The sequence below is a fragment of the Babylonia areolata genome, chromosome 31, assembly GCF_041734735.1.
Source record: "Babylonia areolata isolate BAREFJ2019XMU chromosome 31, ASM4173473v1, whole genome shotgun sequence".
Lineage (NCBI taxonomy): Eukaryota > Metazoa > Mollusca > Gastropoda > Neogastropoda > Buccinidae > Babylonia > Babylonia areolata.
The window spans coordinates 4219193-4242329 of record NC_134906.1 but is presented as its reverse complement, the minus strand read 5'-3'; the positions used below and the strand labels follow the sequence as shown (position 1 = coordinate 4242329).

General features: G+C 45.9%; 1 protein-coding gene across 3 annotated transcripts in view; it reads left to right on the top strand.

The window, feature by feature from the left end:
• The window catches only part of LOC143275912 (prostaglandin G/H synthase 2-like), a 62130-nt gene that overhangs the window by 37687 nt on the left and 1306 nt on the right, over positions 1-23137 (top strand). For 2 of the 3 annotated variants that reach the window (XM_076580239.1, XM_076580238.1), the window contains exons 4-11: positions 10660-10776; positions 11684-11833; positions 12958-13101; positions 14776-14954; positions 17106-17189; positions 18457-18703; positions 20398-20684; positions 21213-21357. In XM_076580239.1, the coding sequence (XP_076436354.1) occupies positions 10660-10776; positions 11684-11833; positions 12958-13101; positions 14776-14954; positions 17106-17189; positions 18457-18703; positions 20398-20684; positions 21213-21357 (1353 nt within the window). Of the gene's footprint in view, positions 1-10659; positions 10777-10990; positions 11033-11683; positions 11834-12957; positions 13102-14775; positions 14955-17105; positions 17190-18456; positions 18704-20397; positions 20685-21212; positions 21358-23137 lie in introns of those variants that run through there. The other variant, XM_076580240.1, reaches the window with a different exon arrangement.

The window sequence follows — 23137 nt, the reverse complement described above, 5'->3', positions numbered from 1 at the left end:
GGCGGACACAATGTCAGTCAGAATGAGATGCCAGCTCTCATGATTTTGTATTTGTGTCACGACCCCCCTAGGGAAGAGGTCGAGAACTATTTTAAAACCTAACGCCCAACCCAGTTCACCCGACAACACAAACACACAATACAGATATTTCTCGTCCACACAAAATTTATTCTCTTCCGCTCTGTCTATCCCACTCACGCAACCTTACCCACACAGCCTATACTTGCAAAAAAAACAACAAAACCACCATATACTATAACTTCAACAAAAAAAAACACGAACAGAAGTCGTATACAAAACTACGGATTCTCCCAAATGTAATCAAAAGCAATTTTCTACACACACACTCAAGGAGAAGCAAATCACCCCCCCAAACCAGGACTGGTACACAGATGCTTTAGTCTTTGACGGGTTCAGGAAGTTTTCCTCTTAAGAGGAAAACAACAACAAAAACAAAAAAAAACTGACACACGGCCCAGACAAACTTCGGCGGGTTCGACCCAAGGCACAAGCCCCCGGTCAAAAGGCCTAGGTGCCAGGACTCGGCATACAATGCCAAGCAATGGACCAGGCTGCAAGTCAAAAGGCCCGGAACACAGGACACCAGTCACAGGGCAGGAAGGGGCGAAGACCCAGGACAGCAGTCACAGGGCAGGAGGGGCGAAGATCTGGGTCACCAGACGAAAGGCCCGGGACACACAGCACACAGCGAGAGCTGGAACATTACGGAATGTTCCCCCCGTACTGAGCAATACTAATTCTAACGATATAATTAACAAAAAACAAATGTACAGCACATTCAAAATGAAAACCTGGAATATAATTCCATTGACAAGACGAATTATAGGAGTAATATACGGCACTCGCACTCTCTACACCTATCATACAGAGCCAACGCCCAATTTTACCCAACAGTGAACTAAGGTAAAATCGTATCATTTTAAAACTCAATAACAATAAAATTGGCAAAAATATTAGCCGACACAAGAAAAAGTACATATTCACTCGGTGGTAGCACACGAGTAATTAACGAAATAGATTGTGTCAAAACCTAACGTACAGCTTTCTTTCTTGTCGAACATCTTTACACACCTACATCCCTGACAGAAGTACAACCAAGCTAAATAGACAAGTGGCTTCTTACCTGCCACAGGTGGCGCACACTAACGACCACCACAAAGACACGACGACGACGAAGACAGACGAAGAAACACAGAAGTGGCTCCCATGGAGAACAGCCGGTCCTCACTTCGTATGGTGCCTAGATGTCGGGGTAGCTACCCCACCAACAACAGGAACGACCCGTACACTACGGCAGTCGGGCTGCAAAAGCCCCGAATATTGTTGCTGCCCAACAATATTTCATATTCGCTCAGGTGAGCGAGTAATATGCATGCACGTGGTTCGTGCGCAAATCAAGACTTCTACCCGAACTGAAGGATGGGAGAAGGAGGGAAAGTGAAAGAAGAGGGGGCAGAAAAACGAAGACGGGCCACACGCCCTAACTGTCGTCACAAGTTGTGACAATACCCCCCATTCAAGTTCAAACTTCACGTTTGGAACTTAAACACACCGTCACAACGACTGACGGACAGACAGACACACGTGACAACTCTCGCCCTGCCCTTCCGCATTCCCGAACGTCTATTAGTGGTCAAGGACAGTTACCAAAACAAAACAGTTTGTCCAGACCAACGAAACAAGAGAAGAGAAATTTATACGAAAGCTATCTTAACTTTACAGCTAGTAAGGATACGCGGAAGCGTGTGCTTCCTAATTTAAGAGTAGAATATAGAGGTATGTGCAGAAGTCAAATGGGACTGCGCATACTCTTCTTTGATTAACACTGCCGAAATCACTTTTCGGGAAATGCCGATTCTTGCTCCGGCAGACGACTGAGATAGTCGGCTCCAACATTTTCTTTTCCAGGGATAGCTTGCACTGTGAAGGAGAAAGGCTGGAGCTGCAGCGCCCACCGTGTCAGTCTGCCGCTGACCGTTCTTGCTCTATCCAGGTATTGCAGGGGGGCATGATCGGTCTGGACGACGAATGGTTTGCCGTACAGGTATGGCTCGAACTTTTGTATGCCCCACACGAGCGCCAAGCATTCTCTCTCGATCGTGGGATAGTTCCTCTCAGCAGCATTAAGCTTTTTGCTGGCACACGCCACTGGCTGTGGGCCCATCCCGTGATCTTGGAGCAGTAGGGCCCCCAGTCCCACTGCTGAGGCATCTGTTCTCAGCACAAAGGGCTTGGACGGGTCTGGTAGGAGACAGACGGGCCGACTACAGAGAACTTGTTTTAGCTGCAGAAAAGCCCTCTCACAGCTCTCATCCCACTTCACGTGGGCAGGCTCCTTGCCCTTCGTTCTGTCCGTTAATGGCAGGGCAATCTCTGCGAATTGTGGGACAAATCGTCTATAGTAGCCCACCAGGCCAAGGAAGCCTCTGAGCTGACGCTTAGTTTGTGGACGTGGAGCGTTATGAATTTTCTCCATTTTTTCATCGTCCGGCCATATCCTGCTGTCGCCAACGTGGTGACCAAGATAGTCCAATTCCTTGTGTCCGAGATAGCACTTGGCTGGCCGAGCAGTGAGGTTGCACTCACGCAGGCGAAGAAACACTGCACGCAGGAGTGGTAAGTGACTGGCCTCGTCGACAGAGGCGATGATCATGTCATCCATAAAGTTGTCCACCTCTGGCAGGCCCAGAGGTAGAATCAACTTCCTCATCATGCGGGAAAACACTGCACCCGCTGTTTTCAGCCCAAATGGCATCACACGCCACTGGAAGTGACCTTGTGGGGTTGAGAATGCGGTCTTGGGACGGTCGGCTTCCTCCATTGGGATTTGCCAGTAGCCTTTGGATAAATCCAATTTGGAAAATACTTTTTTCCCGGCTAACTTGGCAAACAATGCCTCCACGTCTGGCATGGGTTCCGCGTCAAACGTGGTCACCTTGTTGACACGACGGAAGTCAACACAAAACCTCACCTTGCCATCCCTTTTCTTTACGAGTACAATTGGGGAAGAGTAAGGAGATGAGGAGGGTTCGATCACTCCCATCTTCAACATCTGATCGACTTCCTCTTGGATTACCTCACGCTGAGAGTATGGCAGTGGATACTGTTTGGTTCTGAGGGGTGTGTCAGAATTCAGTTGGAGTGAACAAGTCTCCAAGTTTGTACGACCTGGCAGATCGGTGAGTACGTCTCCAAACTCTCTCACCAGCTTGAGGACAGCCTCTTTCAGTGAAGGGTTGGTTGGGTCAACCACAACATCCTCAGGCCCCTCGGACGCCTCCAGGGGTATAAGGGGGATATCTCGCTCCACAGTACGAGTCTCCTCCCAGATCTCACCGTCATCAACCACTGCTATAGCTAGAGACATCTGGGGAATGCGCTCTACATACTGTTTTAGCAGGTTGGCATGATACAGTTTTTCTTTGGTACCAACCTGAACACAGTAGTCAGCCAGTCCTACACGTCGCAGGACAGTGTATGGACCTTGCCATTCCAACTCCAGTTTGTTGTGTTTGGAAGGACGGAGGAGCAGGACCCTGCTACCCTCAGCGAACTCTCGTCGCTTGGCCTTGGCATCAAAGTGCCTCTTGTATCTTCTGGCAGCCTTTTCCAGGTTCTGCTGTGCCAGAGTGCATGACTCAGCTATCTTGTTACGCAGATCAACCACGTATTCAGCTGCTGTCTGAACCTCCGACCTCTCGGGATGAAGCCAGTGTTCCCTGAGGATTTGCATGGGACCGCGAACAGTCCTGCCATAGAGCAGCTCAAAGGGAGAGTAGCCCGTGCTCTCCTGTGGGACTTCCCTGTGTGCGAATAATAAAGCCGGGATCCATCTATCCCAGGCTCGAGGCCTTTCGTGTGACAGCCTGCGCAACATGGTTTCCAATGTCGCGTTGAAGCGCTCGACAAGGCCATTACACTGGGCATGGTAAGGAGTGGTGGTCAGGCCTCGGACAGACAGAAGGCGATAAACTTCTTGCATCACCTGACTGGTGAACTGTGTCCCTCGGTCAGTAAGGACCTCGGAAGGAATACCCGTGCGTGTCCACATGTTGAAGAGAGCCTCTGCCACAGACTCAGATGTAATATCTTTGAGCGGAACAGCCTCTGGGTATCTGGTCGCATAATCGACCATGGTCAGAATGTATCTGCAACCAGACTCGGAAGCAGGAGCTATTGGACCAACAATGTCCACTGCCACTCGGCTGAAGGGTTCAGTCATCAGAGGCATTTTAACTAAAGGCACTCTGGGAACCCGCCCTTTTGGTACAGTTTTTTGGCACCTGTCGCAGGAAAGAACGAAGCGTTTGATGTCCCCGCACATACCTGGCCAATAGAAATGAGGAAATATTCTCTGTTGCGTCCGCCTAAACCCCAAATGACCAGACATTGGAGCCTCATGGCCCAGGCGTAGCACTGTGGAACGCAAAGGCTTCGGTACACAGATCTGGGTCGCCTGGCCTCTGTGATCTTTAAACTGCCGCATCAGCACCCCATGCTTTTTAAAATAAGAGACCTCGCCTGAAGGGGTCTTCTGTAAAAGGCCTGAACCAGCCCTATCACGTGCCTGATGAAAATCAGGATCGTCATTTTGCTGGTGCTGTAAGTCTTCCCGTGACACATGGATCTGAATATCCTTGACGGGCAGGGGAGGCAAGGGTTTGGTATTTGCTGCAGCCTGGGCTCTTGTTTGAACGGCGCCCACAAGGCTGGGATCAGCATAGACGGGCACGACCATTGAAGAGCCGTCCCCTCTCCAAGCACAATTCCCAATGAGAACCTCCTCAACAGGAGACTCCATGACAGCCACGTCCAAAACACCCTGTATGAACGGGGACTGAAAGTCCACCCTGGCGATGGGCAGAACTGAGGAGCACTGTGACTCTGCCAACACCACGCGAACTGTGGCCCCAGTAAAACAGTCAGGTCTTACGAGTCGCCTGGCTACAACAATCAACTGGGCTCCCGTGTCGCGTAAAGCTTGCACTGTGTGGCCATTGACAGAAACCTCGCAGCGAGGCGAGTACTGTTTAGAAGCACAAGACGTGCAAAGCGTCGGGGTCATTGCATTAACACCCTGTACAGGTGAGACATGAGCAATGAGTGAGACCCTCTTGGGTTGCCGGCACTCTTTGGCCAAGTGACCTGGCTTCCCGCAGTTGAAGCAGGCAGGTATTCTTTTAAAGTCTCTTCCCTTTACGTTGTTTAGAGCTGAATCCCCTGACCCATGTGGAGGTCCTTTTTCCTCCGCGCCCAGATTGAAACTGCGGTCGGAAACCCTACTACCTTTTTTGGAAACTCGAAATTCAGCTTCCGCCATGCGACCTGCTCTCCGAGCATTGACAATTTTAGTAGTGATATGGGCAACGTCCTCGACTCTGTTGGGTTCCTCACGCCGAACTTCAGTAACGAGATCGGGATTGAGTGTGGTCAAGAACTGCTCCTGAAGGACAAGATCTTTAATGTCGTCTGCCTTCGATTCATCACGTCCAGCGGCCACACACCACCGGGAGAAACAAACCTTCAGCCTGCCCAGAAACTGATCAAACGTCTCTTCCGCTAATTTCCGCATTGAACGGAACCGTTTGCGGTAGGAATCTGCATCCAGACGGAATTCGTAAAGCAGAGCCGCTTTTAAGATGTCATAATCGTGTAGTTGTTCCGGTTGTAACCGTAGGCAGGCGTCTCTCGCCCGACCCTGCAAAAGGGCCACCAGGCGGGCTGCCCAGGAGCTACGCTTCCACTTATTTAATCCCGCCACTCTCTCAAAGTGGTTAAGGAAGCTATCGAAATCGTCTTTCTCATCATACGGCACAAGCGGAAACTGATGAGCCGTGTGAGCTTCTAGCTCTTCCTGGCGCAGTTCCATTTTCCTCTCGAATCTACGTCTTTCCTCCTCTCTTAACTGTTTCATTTCCTCGTCCTTCATTTCCCTGTACAATCTTTCCTCCTCATCTTTTTTCTTCCTATACTCTTCTTCTTTTCTGTCCTTCCATTGTCTGTACTTTCTCTCCTCATCCCTAGCCTGACGCTCTTCCTCCCTAGCCTGACGCTCCTCCTCCCTGGCTACTGCATCAACCACAAACCGGGCCAACGCCTCTCCAGACAAACCTAAGTCAGTGCCCAACACCCTGAACTTTGAGTACATGTCCTGAGAAGGTACGGAATTAGACTCATTCTTCAAGCCTTCATCGAAAGCACCTTCAGGATTAGCCTCCTTCAGGTGGCCCTGAATCCATCCGGACAATTCAGTCTTTTTTTCAGCACTCAGAGAAGGTGTACTGCCTTCTGCCCTGACCCCCCGTGACCCCGAACTAGGAGTAGAGGCCGCAGAAGTTTTTCGTGTTACAGGCATGTTTTCTTAATTCACAATGTGCAACAACTACACAAAACTTGAATTAAGATTAAGTCTCTAAGTCACTAACTCCAGGTCCCCACTTCACTCAACCGTCCAACAGTAAGAACCTAACAATCTAATAACCTTAATCACCCCCATAAAAGCTAACCAAAACGAAATGCCTGCAACATAAAACGTAGACGAACAAGACGATCACACCCTACCCCCCAACCCGTGTTACATTCCCTAGAACTTGTTACCCCGCATCTCCACCATTGTCACGACCCCCCTAGGGAAGAGGTCGAGAACTATTAAAACCTAACGCCCAACCCAGTTCACCCGACAACACAAACACACAATACAGATATTTCTCGTCCACACAAAATTTATTCTCTTCCGCTCTGTCTATCCCACTCACGCAACCTTACCCACACAGCCTATACTTGCAAAAAAAACAACAAAACCACCATATACTATAACTTCAACAAAAAAAAACACGAACAGAAGTCGTATACAAAACTACGGATTCTCCCAAATGTAATCAAAAGCAATTTTCTACACACACACTCAAGGAGAAGCAAATCACCCCCCCAAACCAGGACTGGTACACAGATGCTTTAGTCTTTGACGGGTTCAGGAAGTTTTCCTCTTAAGAGGAAAACAACAACAAAAACAAAAAAAAACTGACACACGGCCCAGACAAACTTCGGCGGGTTCGACCCAAGGCACAAGCCCCCGGTCAAAAGGCCTAGGTGCCAGGACTCGGCATACAATGCCAAGCAATGGACCAGGCTGCAAGTCAAAAGGCCCGGAACACAGGACACCAGTCACAGGGCAGGAAGGGGCGAAGACCCAGGACAGCAGTCACAGGGCAGGAGGGGCGAAGATCTGGGTCACCAGACGAAAGGCCCGGGACACACAGCACACAGCGAGAGCTGGAACATTACGGAATGTTCCCCCCGTACTGAGCAATACTAATTCTAACGATATAATTAACAAAAAACAAATGTACAGCACATTCAAAATGAAAACCTGGAATATAATTCCATTGACAAGACGAATTATAGGAGTAATATACGGCACTCGCACTCTCTACACCTATCATACAGAGCCAACGCCCAATTTTACCCAACAGTGAACTAAGGTAAAATCGTATCATTTTAAAACTCAATAACAATAAAATTGGCAAAAATATTAGCCGACACAAGAAAAAGTACATATTCACTCGGTGGTAGCACACGAGTAATTAACGAAATAGATTGTGTCAAAACCTAACGTACAGCTTTCTTTCTTGTCGAACATCTTTACACACCTACATCCCTGACAGAAGTACAACCAAGCTAAATAGACAAGTGGCTTCTTACCTGCCACAGGTGGCGCACACTAACGACCACCACAAAGACACGACGACGACGAAGACAGACGAAGAAACACAGAAGTGGCTCCCATGGAGAACAGCCGGTCCTCACTTCGTATGGTGCCTAGATGTCGGGGTAGCTACCCCACCAACAACAGGAACGACCCGTACACTACGGCAGTCGGGCTGCAAAAGCCCCGAATATTGTTGCTGCCCAACAATATTTCATATTCGCTCAGGTGAGCGAGTAATATGCATGCACGTGGTTCGTGCGCAAATCAAGACTTCTACCCGAACTGAAGGATGGGAGAAGGAGGGAAAGTGAAAGAAGAGGGGGCAGAAAAACGAAGACGGGCCACACGCCCTAACTGTCGTCACAAGTTGTGACAGTTTTGTATTTGTATTTCTTTTTATCACAACAGATTTCTCTGTGTGAAATTCGGGCTGCTCTCCCCAGGGAGAGCGCGTCGCTACACTACAGCACCACCCTTTTTACGAACGGCGAAGAGACGACGTTAACAGCGTTTCACGCCAATTACCATCATCAAAATATTGCAAGCGGAAGGCTCTTATACTGAAGAGGTGAATGTTGACAAAGAATACCACAATTCTGACGACGGAAGCTAAAGGTTGGGTCATTCAGACACCCACTGGATATCTGAAGGGTCTGTGAAGAGGAGAAGAGAGGACTGGCCGTACTGAGTGAGTTAAATCAAGTTGCGTCTCGGTCAAACAGTGTCTGTGCCCGGTGGATTATTGATTCATGGAGAGTAAGGAAGGAACAAGCGGTTGGAAACAAGAGAAAGTCAGCCATGGGTTCCGATTGTGGGAAACAAGACGAACAAGACCAGCTCCCTGATAACCTCCGTCATTCTGATTCCCTCGCATCTTTTAAATCTCGTCTCAAAACTCACCTTTTCCCTCAGCAATAAGTTCAGTTGTGGCAGGTCCACTTCCTTTGCGTTAGCTGTGCTTGACTACGTGTGTATGCATATGTATGTGTACATAACTACATACATGTATATGAATGTGTATTGTGTGTGCGTGTGTTTATGTAAGTTTGTGCCTGCCAATGTGTGCGTATGTGTTAGGGTAGCTGTTAGATACACATGTATGTTAAAATATATGTATGCAGTGTGTGTGTGTGTGTGTGTGTGTGTGTGTGTGTGTGTGTGTGTGTGTGTGTAGTCACATTTTGGTGTGTGTATGTAACATAGATGTTAGATATAAAAAAAATTAAATTTATTTTAAAAAATTAAAATTCTTTTTAAATTGTCACATGCACATTACAAAACCCATTCAGTGAGAGTGATAGCATTAAACATGCTTTGAGTTCCGTCCCTAGAGCTGGAAGACAATTTGCAAGGCTTGACCGTTGTGTGGTCGTGTGGTGGTGGTGGTGGGGCGGGGGGCGGGGGGGGGGGTACACATGGTTGTGACAAGGACAACGCTTCGTTTGTCTGTGATGTCTTGGGAAGTTCTAGTGGCGTTAAATGAAGGGTCACACAGTGACTGAGTTTTAAAGACCTTTTTTCTTTCTGAAAGGCTTTCGTTATTGTTGTGTTTTCTTTCTTTCTTTCTCTTTTTCTGTCTTTACTTTCTCTGGGGTTTTTTCTTTTTTTATTATTTCGTTTTCTTTTCTTTTCTTTTTTCTTTCCTTTCTTCTATTTTTTTCTTTTCTTTCTTTTTTGTGTTTTCTTCTTTCTTTCTTTGGCTTCTTCACTTCTTTCTTTCTCTTCTTTTCCTTTTTCTTTCGATTGTTCGTTCACTCATTGTTCTTTCCTTTCCTCCTTTTGTAGCACCGAATCCTCTTGTATTCCTTATCTATTTGTTTTTCTGTCACCATTCCCTCCTGCTCTCTGTCTCTGTCTCTGTCTCTCTCTCTCTCTCTCTCTGTCTCTCTCTCTGTCTCTGTCTCTCTCTGTCTCTCTCTCTGTCTACCTTCTATCTATCTACACTCACACACACACACACATATATATATATATATATACACACACATATATATATATATATATTCATACATAAATACTTACACGCACGCATGTATGCACACACGCACACACACGCACGAATACACACACACACACACACACACACGCATGCACGCACGCACACAAATGCACACACATGCACGTACACACGCACGCACACAAATGCCCACAGGCACACACACACACATGCGCGCGCACACACACACACACACACACACATGCACGCGCGCGCGCACTCTTTCCATCACACTGTTAGTCACTTGATCATTAGGTGAATCATTCCGCTATTCACCTGTCAACCAGTCAACCATTCTCTCAGTATGCGGATGAAGTTAGCTGACCTTACGAAGATTGTGTATAATGATGTACCCGTACCCGTGCTGCTCCCCTAAAGGATGTGTAAACTGATGTACCCGGGTTGCCTCCGTCAAGGGTGTGTGTAACCATGTACCCGTAACCGTGTTGCTTCCTTGCAAGGTGTGTGTAACCATGTACCCGTACCCGTGTGGCTCCAGTGAAGGGTGTGTGTAATGATGTACCCCTGTGGCTCCCATGTAGGGTGTGTGTAATGACGTACCCGTACCCGTGTTGTTCCCATGAAGGGTGTCTGTAACGATGCAAGCGTACCCGTGTTGTCCCCATGATTGGTACGTTAATTGATGTACCCGTACCCGTGTTGCTCCCTTGAAGGGTGACTGTAACGATGAAAGCGTACCCGTGTTGTCCCCATGATTGGTACGTTAATTGATGTACCCGTACCCGTGTTGCTCCCTTGAAGAGTGTGTATAATGATATACCCGTACACGCGTAGCTCCCATGAAAAGTATGTGAGTTGATGTACACATACCCGTATTGTTCTCCTGAAGGGTGTGTGTGTGTGTGTGCGTGTATGTGTGAGTGTGTGTGTGTATGTGTGTGTGTGTAATGATGTACCCGTACCCGTGTTGCAGGCAACCCGTGCTGCTCGTACCCGTGTCAGAACAAGGGGGTGTGCATGACCACTGGCCCGGAGTCCTATGTGTGTGACTGCACCAACCTGCCCTTCTATGGAACTCACTGCGAGCATCGTGAGTCTGTGTGTGTGTGTGTGTGTGTGTGTGTGTGTGTGTGTGTGTGTGTGTGTGTGTTTGTGTCTGTCTGTCTGTCTGTCTGTGACATATGTGTGACTGCACCAACCTGCCGTTCTATGGAACTCACTGCGAGCATTGTGAGTCTGTGTGTGTGTGTGTGTGTGTGTGTGTGTTTGTGTCTGTCTGTCTGTCTGTCTGTGACATATGTGTGACTGCACCAACCTGCCCTTCTATGGAACTCACTGCGAGCATCGTGAGTCTGCGTGTGTGAGTGTGTGTGAGACAGCCACCTTGATAAAACGCATCAAGCAGTGGCTCAGGCCCAGATCGGACACCTTGCACTGTGTGTGTGTGTGTGTGTGTGTGTCTGTCTGTCTGTCTGTCTGTCTGTGTATCTGTCACCGTGTCTGTGTGTCTGCATCTAACTGTTGCTGTGTGTGGCTGTCTGTCTGTCTAACTGCCACAATCTGTGTGTGTGTCTGTGCCTGTGTCTGTGTCTGTGCCTGTGCCTGTATCTAACTGTTGCTGTGTGTGTGTGTGTGTCTGTCTGTCTGTCTGACTGTCACCATGTGTGTGTGTATCTAACTGTTGCTGTGTATGGCTGTCTGTCTGTCTGTCTAACTGTCACCGTGTGTGTGTGTGTGTATCTAACTGTTGCTGTGTATGACTGTCTGTCTGTCTAACTGTCACCGTGTGTGTGTGTGTGTGTGTGTGTGTGTGTGTGTGTGTGTGTGTGTATCTAACTGTTGCTGTGTCTGTCTGTGTGTCAGTCTGTGTGTCTGTCTGTCTGTCTGTCTGTCACCGTGTGTGTGTGTGTGTGTGTGTGTGTGTATCTAACTGTTGCTGTGTCTGTCTGTGTGTCTGTCTGTTTCTCTAACTGTCGCCATGTGTGTGTGTGACACAGCCACCCTGATGAAGCGCATCAAGCTGTGGCTCAGGCCCAGCACGGACACCATGCACTACCTGCTGGTGGAGCCCAAGCTGAAGTGGTTGTGGAGCATCGTCAACAGCATCCCCTTCCTCAGCCGCTACGTCATGAAGGTCATCTACCTCCGTGAGTCCTGTTTTTATCATCATCATCATCGTCATCGACATCATCATCATCATCATCATCATCATCATCCGCTTCCCATTATCAATGTGGTTATCGTCATCCTCTCCTTATTATGTTGCGTCATGAAGGTCATCTACCTCTGTGAGTCCCGTCTTCATCATCATCATCGTCAACGTCATCATCATCCGCTTCCCATCATCTTTGTGATTATCGTCGTCATCTCCTCCTTCCTGTCATCTATATTGTTGTCGTCATCATCTCCTTCTTCCGTTGCGTCATGAAGGTCATCTACCTCTGTCAGTGTTATCATCATCATCATCATCATCATCATCATCATCATCATCATCCGTTTCCTATCTTCTATATGATTATCGTCATCATCTCCTTCTTCCTGTCATCTATATGATTGTCGTCATCGTCATCATCATCTGTATAATCTTCATCATCATCATCTATATGATTATCGTCGTTATCTATGTCTTGTCATCGATATGATTATCGTCATCATCATGTATATGATTATTGTCGTCATTCCTTTCCTGTCATCTATGTGATTTTCGTCGCTATCCCTTTCCTGTCATCGATATGATTATCGTCATCATCATCTATATTATTATCGCCGTCATCCCTTTCCTGTCATCCATATCATCATCATCATCATCATCATCATCATCATCATCATCAACACCTACATGTATATGATAATCGTTGTCATCCCTTTTCTGTGATCAATATTATTATCATCATCGTGATCATCTATATGATTATCGTAGTCATCCCTTTCCTGTCATCAATATGATTATCGTCATCATCATCTATATGATTATCGTCATCATCTACATATACATGATTTATCGTTGTCATCCCTTTCCTGTCATCAATATGATTATCGTCATCATCATCTATATGATTATCGTCATCACCATCTTTTTGATTATCGTCATCATCATCATCATCTGTACGATTATCATCATCATCATCATCATCGTCATCATCATCACCTATATGATTAACGCCGTCATCCTTTTCCTGTCATCTGTGTGGAATCCGTCAGTTGTTGGGTCAACAAAGTCAGTCACTGTGTGGTGTGTGTGTGTGTGTGTGTGTGTGTGTGTCACGAGCAGTACGTGCCGACATGGTGGACAGCCCCCCTCAGTACAACTCGGCTCACCACTACGTCACGCTGGAAGCGGCCTTCAACTCTTCCTACTTTGCCCGTGCCCTGCCCCCCGTGCCCAGCGACTGCCCCACACCCATGGGCACTAAAGGTTCCTGCTCGTCTTCGTCTTGTTCTTGATTTTATTGGTCTTCTTCTTGCTGTTGTTGTTGTTCTTCTTCTTCTTGCTGTTGTTGTTCTTCTTCTTCTTGTTGCTGTTGTTGTTGTTCTTCTTCTTGCTGTTGTTGTTGTTGTTGTTCTTCTTGCTGTTGTTGTTGTTGTTCTTCTTCTTCTTCTTGCTGTTGTTGTTCTTCTTCTTCTTGCTGTTGTTGTTGTTGTTGTTCTTCTTCTTCTTGCTGTTGTTGTTGTTCTTCTTCTTGCTGTTGTTGTTGTTGTTCTTCTTCTTGCTGTTGTTGTTGTTGTTCTTCTTCTTCTCCTTGCTGTTGTTGTTGTTCTTCTTCTTGCTGTTGTTGTTGTTGTTCTTCTTCTTCTTGCTGTTGTTGTTGTTCTTCTTCTTGCTGTTGTTGTTGTTGTTCTTCTTCTTGCTGTTGTTGTTGTTGTTGTTCTTCTTCTCCTTGCTGTTGTTGTTGTTCTTCTTCTTCTTGCTGTTGTTGTTGTTCTTCTTCTCCTTGCTGTTGTTGTTGTTGTTCTTCTTCTCCTTGCTGTTGTTGTTGTTCTTCTTCTTGCTGTTGTTGTTGTTCTTCTTCTTCTTGCTGTTGTTGTTGTTGTTGTTCTTCTTCTCCTTGCTGTTGTTGTTGTTCTTCTTCTTCTTGCTGTTGTTGTTGTTCTTCTTCTCCTTGCTGTTGTTGTTGTTCTTCTTCTTCTTGCTGTTGTTGTTGTTCTTCTTCTTCTCCTTGCTGTTGTTGTTGTTGTTGTTGTTCTTCTTCTTCTTCTTCTTCTTGCTGTTGTTGTTGTTGTTGTTCTTCTTCTTGCTGCTGTTGTTGTTGTTCTTCTTCTGCTTGTTTTCGTTTATTTATTTGTAGTCCGTTCATCTAAGATGATGATATTAGACTGAAAATAAATGATATTATTATTGTTTGGATTATTATCGTTTCTATCATAATGATGATGATTGTTATTATTCTTGTCGTTCTTGTTCTTATCGTTCTTGCTCTTGTTGTTGTTGTTGTTGTTCTTCTTCTTCTTCTTCTTCTTCTCCTCCTCCTCCTCTTCGTCCTCCTTCTCCTCCTCCTCATTCTTGTGATGGAGGTGTTGTTCTTCTTCCTCTGCTTCTACTACTAACAACTTCTCCTTCTTCTTCTTCGTTGTCGTCGTCGTTTGTGGTGATTGTTGTTGTTCTTGTTGTCGTCGTCTTCGTCGTCGTTATCGTCATCATTGTCATCATCATCTTCTTCTTCTACTTCTTCTTCCTCCTCCTCCTCCTCCTCTTCCTCCTCCTCCTCCTCTTCCTTCTACTGATTTTCCTTCCTCCCCGATCCCCTCTTCTTCTTCTTCTCGTCGTCGTCGTCGTTGTTGATGTTGTCGCCGTCGTCGTCGTTGGCGTCGTCATGGTTGGGATCCTACTTTTGTTGATGGTGGGGAGGAGGAGGAGGACGACGTTAATGATAATGATGATATGATGATGGTAAAGATGATGATAATGATGGTAATGATGATGATGATAACTTTGATAATGGTGGGGATGCTGATGCTGATACTGTTGGTGATGCTGAGGAAGAAAACGACGATGACGATGATAATGCCGTCGACGACGACGACGATGACGATGATGATGATGAAAAAGAAATTAACCCCCATCCCCTTTCCCCCTCCTCCCTGACGACAGGCCCCAAGGAGCTGCCCGACGTGGACGTGCTGCTGAAGAAGTTCTTCACCAGGACCACCTTCCTGCCCGAGCCCATGGGTACCAGCGTCCTCTTCACCTACTTCGCCCAACACTTCACCCACATGTTCTTCAAGACGGATTTCTCCAGGGGGCCCGGATTCACGTGGGGGGGACACGGGGTGAGTGGGGAGGGTTGTTTGTGTGGGTGGGGGAAGATGGGTGTGAGGGGTGGGGAGGTGTGGTAGAGGAGGTATGCGGGGGGGTGGGGGGGGACTCTGTGTGTGTGTGTGTGTGTGTGTGTGTGTGTGTGAACTGCTGCATTTGTTTTTTGTGAAATATTCTACACACATTGACCCTTTCACCTGAATGTTTTTCGATTTTTTTTTTTTTCAAAACCAATATGTTTGTTTCATGTGTGAGACGTTCTAAACAAACTGGCCCTTTCAGCAGCAGGCTTTGATGATATTCTATAAAACATTTGATTTATTTGAGAGATGTTCAAAACAGACCCTTTTAATTGAACGTCTAACCGCTTGTTTTGTTTTTGTGTGTGAGACATTAAAAACAGAATGGTGTGTTTACTACATCTGAAGGGAGCCTAATGAGAACGGTAGCGCTGATCTGCCAATACATAGTGTCCGTGAGAGTCTGGGTTCGAATCCCGCTCTCGCTCTCTCTCCCAAGTTTGACTGGGAAATCCAACTTCGGTGATACAACCGAGGTCTCGTGTGCAGCACGCACTTGGCGCGCGCACTGAAAAAAGAACCCATTGTAAAACAAGTGTTGTTCTCTGGCAAAATTCTGCAGAAGAAATTCACTCTGATTGGTACACGAATATATATATATATTGTATTTGTATTTCTTTTTATCACAACATATTTCTCTGTGTGAAATTCGGGCTGCTGTCCCCAGGGAGAGCGCCAACCAAGTGCATGCTGCCATCACTACAGCGCAACCCTTTGTTTTCTTTTTTTTTTCTTTTTTTTTGTTTTTTTTCCTGCGTGCAGTTTTATTTGTTTTTTACCTGTCCAAGTGGATTTTTCTACAGAATTTGGCCAAGAACAACCCTTTTGTTGCCGTGGGTTCTATTGCGTGCGCAAAGTGCATGCTGCACACGGGATCTCGGTTTATTGTCTCATCCGAATGACTAGCGTCGAGACCACCACTCAAGGTCTAGTGGAGGGGGAGAAAATATCGCGGCTGTTGCTAAAAAAAGTGTTGTGTGATGGATTTTTGCTGTTTTAAAAAAAACGTGTTGTGTGATGGATGTGTTGTTAAAGGAAAAAAACGTGTTGTGTGATGGATGCGTTTTAAAAAAACGTGTTGTGTGATGGATGTCTTGTTAAAAAAAAAAAAGTATTGTGTGATGGATGTGTTGTTAAAGGGAAAAAAAACGTGTTGTGTGATGGATGTGTTGTTAAAGAAAAAAAAAACGTGTTGTGTAATGGATTTGTTGTTTAAAAAAACATGTTGTGTGATGGATGTGTTGTTAAAAAACGTGTTGTGTGATGGATGTGTTGTTAAAGAAGAAAAAAAAACGTGTGATGGATGTGTTGTTAAAGAAGAAAAAAAAAGTGTGATGGGTGTGTTGTTAAAGGAAAAAAACGTGTGATGGATGTGTTGTTAAAGAAAAGAAAAACGTGTTGTGTGACAGATGTGTTGTTAAAGAAGAAAAAAAAAACGTGTGATGGATGTGTTGTTAAAGAAAAGAAAAACGTGTTGTGTGATGGATGTGTTGTTAAAGGAAAAAAACGTGTGATGGATGTGTTGTTAAAGGAAAAAAAACGTGTGATGGATGTGTTGTTAAAGAAAAGAAAGACGTGTTGTGTGACAGATGTGTTGTTAAAGAAGAAAAAAAACGTGTGATGGATGTGTTAAAGGAAAAAAAACGTGAGATGGATGTGTTGTTAAAGAAGAAAAAAACGTGTTTGTGACGGATGTGTTGTAAAAGAAGAAAAAAAAAACGTGTGATGGATGTGTTGTTAAAGAAAAGAAAAACGTGTTGTGTGATGGATGTGTTGTTAAAGGAAAAAAACGTGTGATGGATGTGTTGTTAAAGAAAAGAAAAACGTGTTGTGTGACAGATGTGTTGTTAAAGAAGAAAAACAACAACGTGTGATGGATGTGTTAAAGGAAAAAAAACAACGTGAGATGGATGTGTTGTTAAAGGAAAAAAAAAACGTGTAGTGTGATGGATGTGTTGTTAAAGAAGAAAAAAAAAACGTGTGATGGATGTGTTGTTAAAGAAAAGAAAAACGTGTTGTGTGACGGATGTGTTGTTAAAGGAAAAGAAAAACGTGTAGTGTGATGGATGTGTTGTTGACTCACAGGTGGACGTCACCCACGTGTACGGGAAAGACAAAGCGGATGAGAACAAACTGCGCAGTTTCTCTGGAGGAAAATTCAGAATGCAGGTATGCAGCTCGGGTGTGTAAACAGCCGCTTGTTACCGTTGTGTGTGCGTGCGTGCGTGTGTGTGTGTGTGTGTGTGTGTCTTTTGTTTGTGCTTGTGGTAGCGTGTGTGTGTGTGTGTGAGAGAGAGAGAGACAGAGAGAGAGAGAGAACAAAAACAAAAAGAACAAAAAATTTAATCTCCAGGCCTCTGGCCCATAGAAAGAGAGAGAGAGAGGGTGTGTGTGTGTGTGTGTACGTGTATGAGAGAGGGAGAGAGATTGTGTGTGTGTTTGTGTGTGTGTGTTTGTGTACATATATGAGAGAGAGAGTGAGTGAATGTGTGTGTGTGTGTGTGTGTGTGTGTGTGTGTGTGTGTGCATTTTTGGGAGAGAGAGAGAGATTGTGTGTGTGTGTGTGGGTGGGTGGGTGGGTGGGTGAGTGTGTGTTGCGTCACCACTCAAAGTCTGAACTCCAGTTAGCTGTAAACAGGAAATTGTCAGTGGTGCTCCAACATTATTTCCTCCTCTCTGAGGTGGAAGGGGGGGGGGCGGTGAGGGGTGAGGTGGGTTCTCTTGGCCGTGTCAGTTAATGTGCAGGAAATCTTGATCGATTGTGTGTGTGTGTGTTGGGTGTGTGTGTAGTGTAGTGTAGTGTGTGTATGCGTGTGTGTGTCTGTGTCTGTGTCTGTGTGTTCGTTCGTTCTTTACTTTGGCGTCTTTTCACTATCAGTGATATTAGACGTGCGCGCGCGTGTGTGTGTGTGTGTGTGAGGGGGGGGGAGAGATGTACCCGCTGTGTTGTGTTACTTGCTTAATGATATTTAGCTTTTTGCATTGCTTTTTTTTCTTTTTTTTTTTTTAATCTTTTGTCCAACATTTGTCATGTTTTGAGTGTATTGCACTTGATTGTTGGCTGAGATAATAAATAATTATTGTGAAGGATGAGTGACGAGCCTGTGGATGCACAATTTTTTTAATTTCCGAATGGATGAATAAAGACGTATTGTGTTGTATTGTAATTGTATTGTAATTGTATTGTAATTGTATTATATTGTAATTGTACTGCATTGTTATTGTATTGCATTGTAGTGTATTGCATTGCATTGTAGTGTATTGTAATTGTATTGTTTTGGTATTGTATTGCATTGGTATTGTATTGCATTGCATTATATTGCATTGTAGTGTATTGCATTGCATTGTAGTGTATTGTAATTGCATTGCATTGCATTGTATTGTATTGCATTGTATTGTATTGCATTGTATTGTATTGCATTGTATTGAACTGTAGGTGGTGCACGGGGAAGAGTACCCAATGACGGTGGGGCAGACGGGGACGGAGATGCTGTACCCGAGCCACGTGGCCGAGGAGAACCGCTTCGCCCTGGGCCACTCCTTCTTCGGCCTGCTACCCGGGCTCTTCGTCTACTCCACCGTGTGGATGCGCGAGCACAACCGGGTGTGCGACATCCTGGCGCGGGCCCACCCGGAATGGGGCGACGAGCAGCTGTTCCAGACCGCCAAGCTTGTCGTTCTGGGTAAGACGGGTGGATGGGGTGGGGGTGGGGTGGAGGGTGGGGTGGGTGGATGTGTGTGTGGGGTGTATATATATATATATATATATATATATGTGTGTGTGTGTGTGTGTGTGTGTGTGTGTGTGTGTGTGTATATAGGTACACACGCACGCACGCATCAGTGTTTGACCTTGCGTGCATTTTCAAAATCATAAATGAAATCATCATGTGATCAGCCTTCCTCTCTGTCTCTCTCTCTCTCTCGTTTTAAATCTCTCTCCATTTCTCCCTTCCTTTCTTTCTTTTTTTTTCTCTCTCTCTCCCTGTCCCCTCTGCCCCCCCCCCCCCCCCCCCCACCAACACCTCCCTCCTCTCTCTCTCTCCATCTCTCTATCTCTCCCCTCTCTCTCCCTTCCTCTTCCTTTCCCATCCCTCTCACTCCCCCTCTCTCTCTCTCCTGCCTCTCCTTTCCCTTCCCTTCCGTTCTCTCTCTCTCTTTCCTGCTCTCTGTCTCCCTCCCCTCCCCTCCCCCCCCCCTCTCTCTCTCTCTCTCTGTCTCTCATTGAAGAGAGATTCTTGAAAGAGATTCCAGGGCCTGAGAAGAGGGCCCAGGTGCTGTCAGCCCATTTTTTGTTGTTGTTGAGGGCAGGGTGTGTTCAAAGGAGGCACTCAGCTATTGCCTAATCGGCTTCCTTCACGCTTCGCTGTTCTTTAGTATTTTTGGATAACCGTGTGAACGTGAAGATGTGTGTGGGTGTGTAAGGGGGTGGGGGTGGGGGGTAGGTGAGTGTGTGTTTGTGGGTGGGTGGGTGGGGTAGGTGTTCAGAGTTTGTGTGTGTGTGTGTGTGTGTGTGTGTGTGTGTGTCCGCGTGAGTGATGTAGAAAGAGACTGAGTTGTCAGGTCAACTTACTAAGCCTGGAACTCCAAACACCCCCCGACCCGTGGAACTTTCCAGGCATTTGGTGATACGCTGATGAGTTCGTGGAGTGGCTTCTCTTTCTCTCTATCTCCCTCTCCCTCTCTTCCACCCACCCTCTCCCTCGCTCTCTCCCACCCAATCTCTCCCATTCTCTCTCCCCCACATCTCTCTCTCCCTTTCTCCAGCTCTATCCCTCTCTCTCTCTGTGATGTGGCTCACAGAGTGGCAAGAAGGAACCGAGTGGTGAGGCAGAGAGAGAGAGAGAGAGAGACAGACACAGGGAGAGAGAGATAGAGAGAGTGTGTGTGTGTGTGACAGAGAGAAACACGCGGGGGGGGGGAGGGGGGGGGAAGAGACAGACAGACAGACACACAGGGAGAGAGAGAGTGTGTGTGTGACAGAGAGAGATACACAGAGAGAGAGAGAGGTCCCCTTGGCAACACGTTGACACAAAAGACACACACACACACACACACACACACACATCGTCACGCACGCGCGCGTGCGCACACACACACACACGCACACTCACACTCTCTCTCTCTTTCACACACACACACACACACACACACACACACACACACACACAGAGGCTCATCCACTGTCTCGCACACGTACGCACAATCTCACACACATACTGCATTCACGCCACACACACACACACACACACACACACACACACACACACTCCTCACCACACGCCTCACACAACAACCCTCAACCCTCAACGCACACACCACACCACACAACCGGCAGTCATACAGCTCTATCCTTCCCCCGCACTTCCTCCCACAGGGGAGACCATCAAGATCGTCATCGAGGACTACGTTCAGCACCTGAGCAGCTACAACTACCAGCTCCTCTTCGTGCCCGAGGTGCTCTTCGGGGAGGCCTTCCAGTACCAGAACCGGATCATGGCGGAGTTCAACCACCTGTACCACTGGCACCCGCTGATGCCGACCACCTTCGACATCAACGGCACTCGCTACGCCATGAAGGACTACATGTTCCACTCGGAGATCGTCTTCAAGCACGGCTTGGCCACCATGGTGGATGCCATGTCCAAGCAGAGAGCCGGGCTGGTGAGTTTTCAGTAGCAGTTTCAGTTTGAGTGCAGTGTAGTTCTGTTTCAGTTTCAGTGCAGTTAAGTTTCGACGGATGCAGTTCAGTTAAGTGCTATTCAGTTTCAGTCCAGTGCGAAGTTCAGTGCAGTTGAATTTCAGTGTAGTTCACTGCAGTTCAGTCTCAGTGCAGTTCAGCTTCAGGTCGGTGCAGTTCAGGTCAATAATTGTAGTTCGCAGTTCAGTCTCAGTGCAGTTCAGGTCAATAATTGTAGTTCAGTACAATTCAGTTTCAGTTCAGTTGCAGTTGTAGTTCAGTTTCAGTTCAGTGCAGTTGTAGTTCAGTTTCAGTTCAGTGCAGTTGCAGTTCAGTGCAGTTGCAGTTCATTTCAGTTCAGTTGCTCAAGGAGGCATCGCTGCGCTCTGACAAGTCCATGGTACACGCTGCATCCCAGTTACAGTGTTTAGGCAGGTAATAATACGACACGACACGACACGACACGACACGATACAATACAATACAATACAATACAATACAACACTGTCCAGATGTCCCACCACAACCATGGACCCTCCACGCTGCACGTGCTGCGAGACTCCATCCTCCACCAGAGGGAGCTGCGCTTCCAGTCGCTCAACAACTACCGGAAACGGTTCAACCTGCCCCCCCTCACCTCCTTTGAGGAGCTGACAGGTATAGACACCAAAGCTCTGTGAATCTTCACTCAAGGTAGAATCTCTGTGGAGTTAGTAAAGATGTCAACAGGCAGAGTCTAACGGTAGATTTAGTACTGTCAATGAGATCGAATCAAGCCGAAGCGATTCAGTTATGATTTAACACGCAGGATCAACCGGTAGATTTATTCATGCCAACAGATCGAATCTAACCGATGTGATTTAGTAGCGATGTTAGCGGGTAGAATCCAACTTTAGGGTAATCCTGCAGTTTAGAATACTAAACTCAGGGGGCCGTTCAAATGAAAAAATAGAGGTTGTTTTAGACTGACCTTGATGCGCTGAGTCGAATGCAACCCTCAGCTAAGCTCTACGGCCACTCCTTGTCAATGAAACAGAGACATAATAAATAGTAAACTCAGTCGGTCACTTCCCGAGCAACTATCGGCGAGCCATTTTGATTGCTGGTGACGTGGTGTTTACGTCATCAACTTCTGTGTGTTTTCAGTAGAAGGAGTACTACTTGCCGTGCATTTGATCCAGTTTCGTGGCAAAAGGAGTGGTCTTAGAGCTTAGCTGAGGGTTGCATTCGACTCAGCGCATCGAAGTCAGTCTAAAACACCTTCTACTTTTTCATTTTAACGGCCCCTGAGTTTAGTATTCTAAACTGCAGGATTACCCAACTTTAGATTTAGATGTCAGCAGGTAGAGTCTAACGGTAGATTTAGTAATGTCAACAGATAGAATCTAACCGATGTGGTTTCGTTGCGATGTTAACGGGCAGAATTCAACAGTAGATTTAGTAATGTCATCAGGTAGAATATAACCGATGTGGTTTCGTTGCGATGTTAACGGGTAGAATTCAATAGTAGATTTAGTAATGTCATCAGGTAGAATATAACCGATGTGGTTTCGTTGCGATGTTAACGGGTATAATTCAACAGTAGATTTAGTAATGTCATCAGGTAGAATATAACCGAAATGATTCAGTTATGATGTCAGCAGGTAGAATCTAAAGGTAGATTTAGTAATGCCATCAGTTAGAATCTAACTGAAATGATTCAGTTATGATGTTAACAGCCGGAAGAATCTAAATGTATTGTAGATTCAGTGATGTCAGCAGTTAGAATCTTGCCGAAATTATTCAGTTATGGTGTTAGCAAGTGAAGTAGAATTAAACAGTAGATTTAGTTATGTTAAGGTAGAGTCCAACCAAAATTATTCAGTTATGATGTTAATTTAATTAACAGGTAGAATCTAACGATATATTTAGTCATGTCAGCAGTTAGAATCTAACCGAAATGATTCAGTTATGATGTTAACGGGCAGAATCCAACAGAAGATACAGTAATGTCAACAGGTACAATATATTTGTTGAGATTCTGTATGTAATTATGTCAACACCAAGAGAATTTAGTTGTGGAGATTCAATGACACCAACAGGCAGAATCTAACTGTGGAGAATCAGTAATGTCGACAACATGTAGAATCTACCAGCAGATATCCGGTAATGATGTAAAAACTGATAATTTTACCTGTATAGATTCCATAATGATGTCAACAGGTTTCTAAAATGTAACTGTGGAGATTTAGTTATTCAGTTATGGTGTTAGCAAGTGAAGTAGAATTAAACAGTAGATTTAGTGATGTTAATAGGTAGAGTCCAACCAAAATTCCATAATGATGTCAAACAGGTTTCTAAAATGTAACTGTGGAGATTTAGTTATTCAGTTATGGTGTTAGCAAGTGAAGTAGAATTAAACAGTAGATTTAGTAATGTTAACAGGTAGAATCTAACC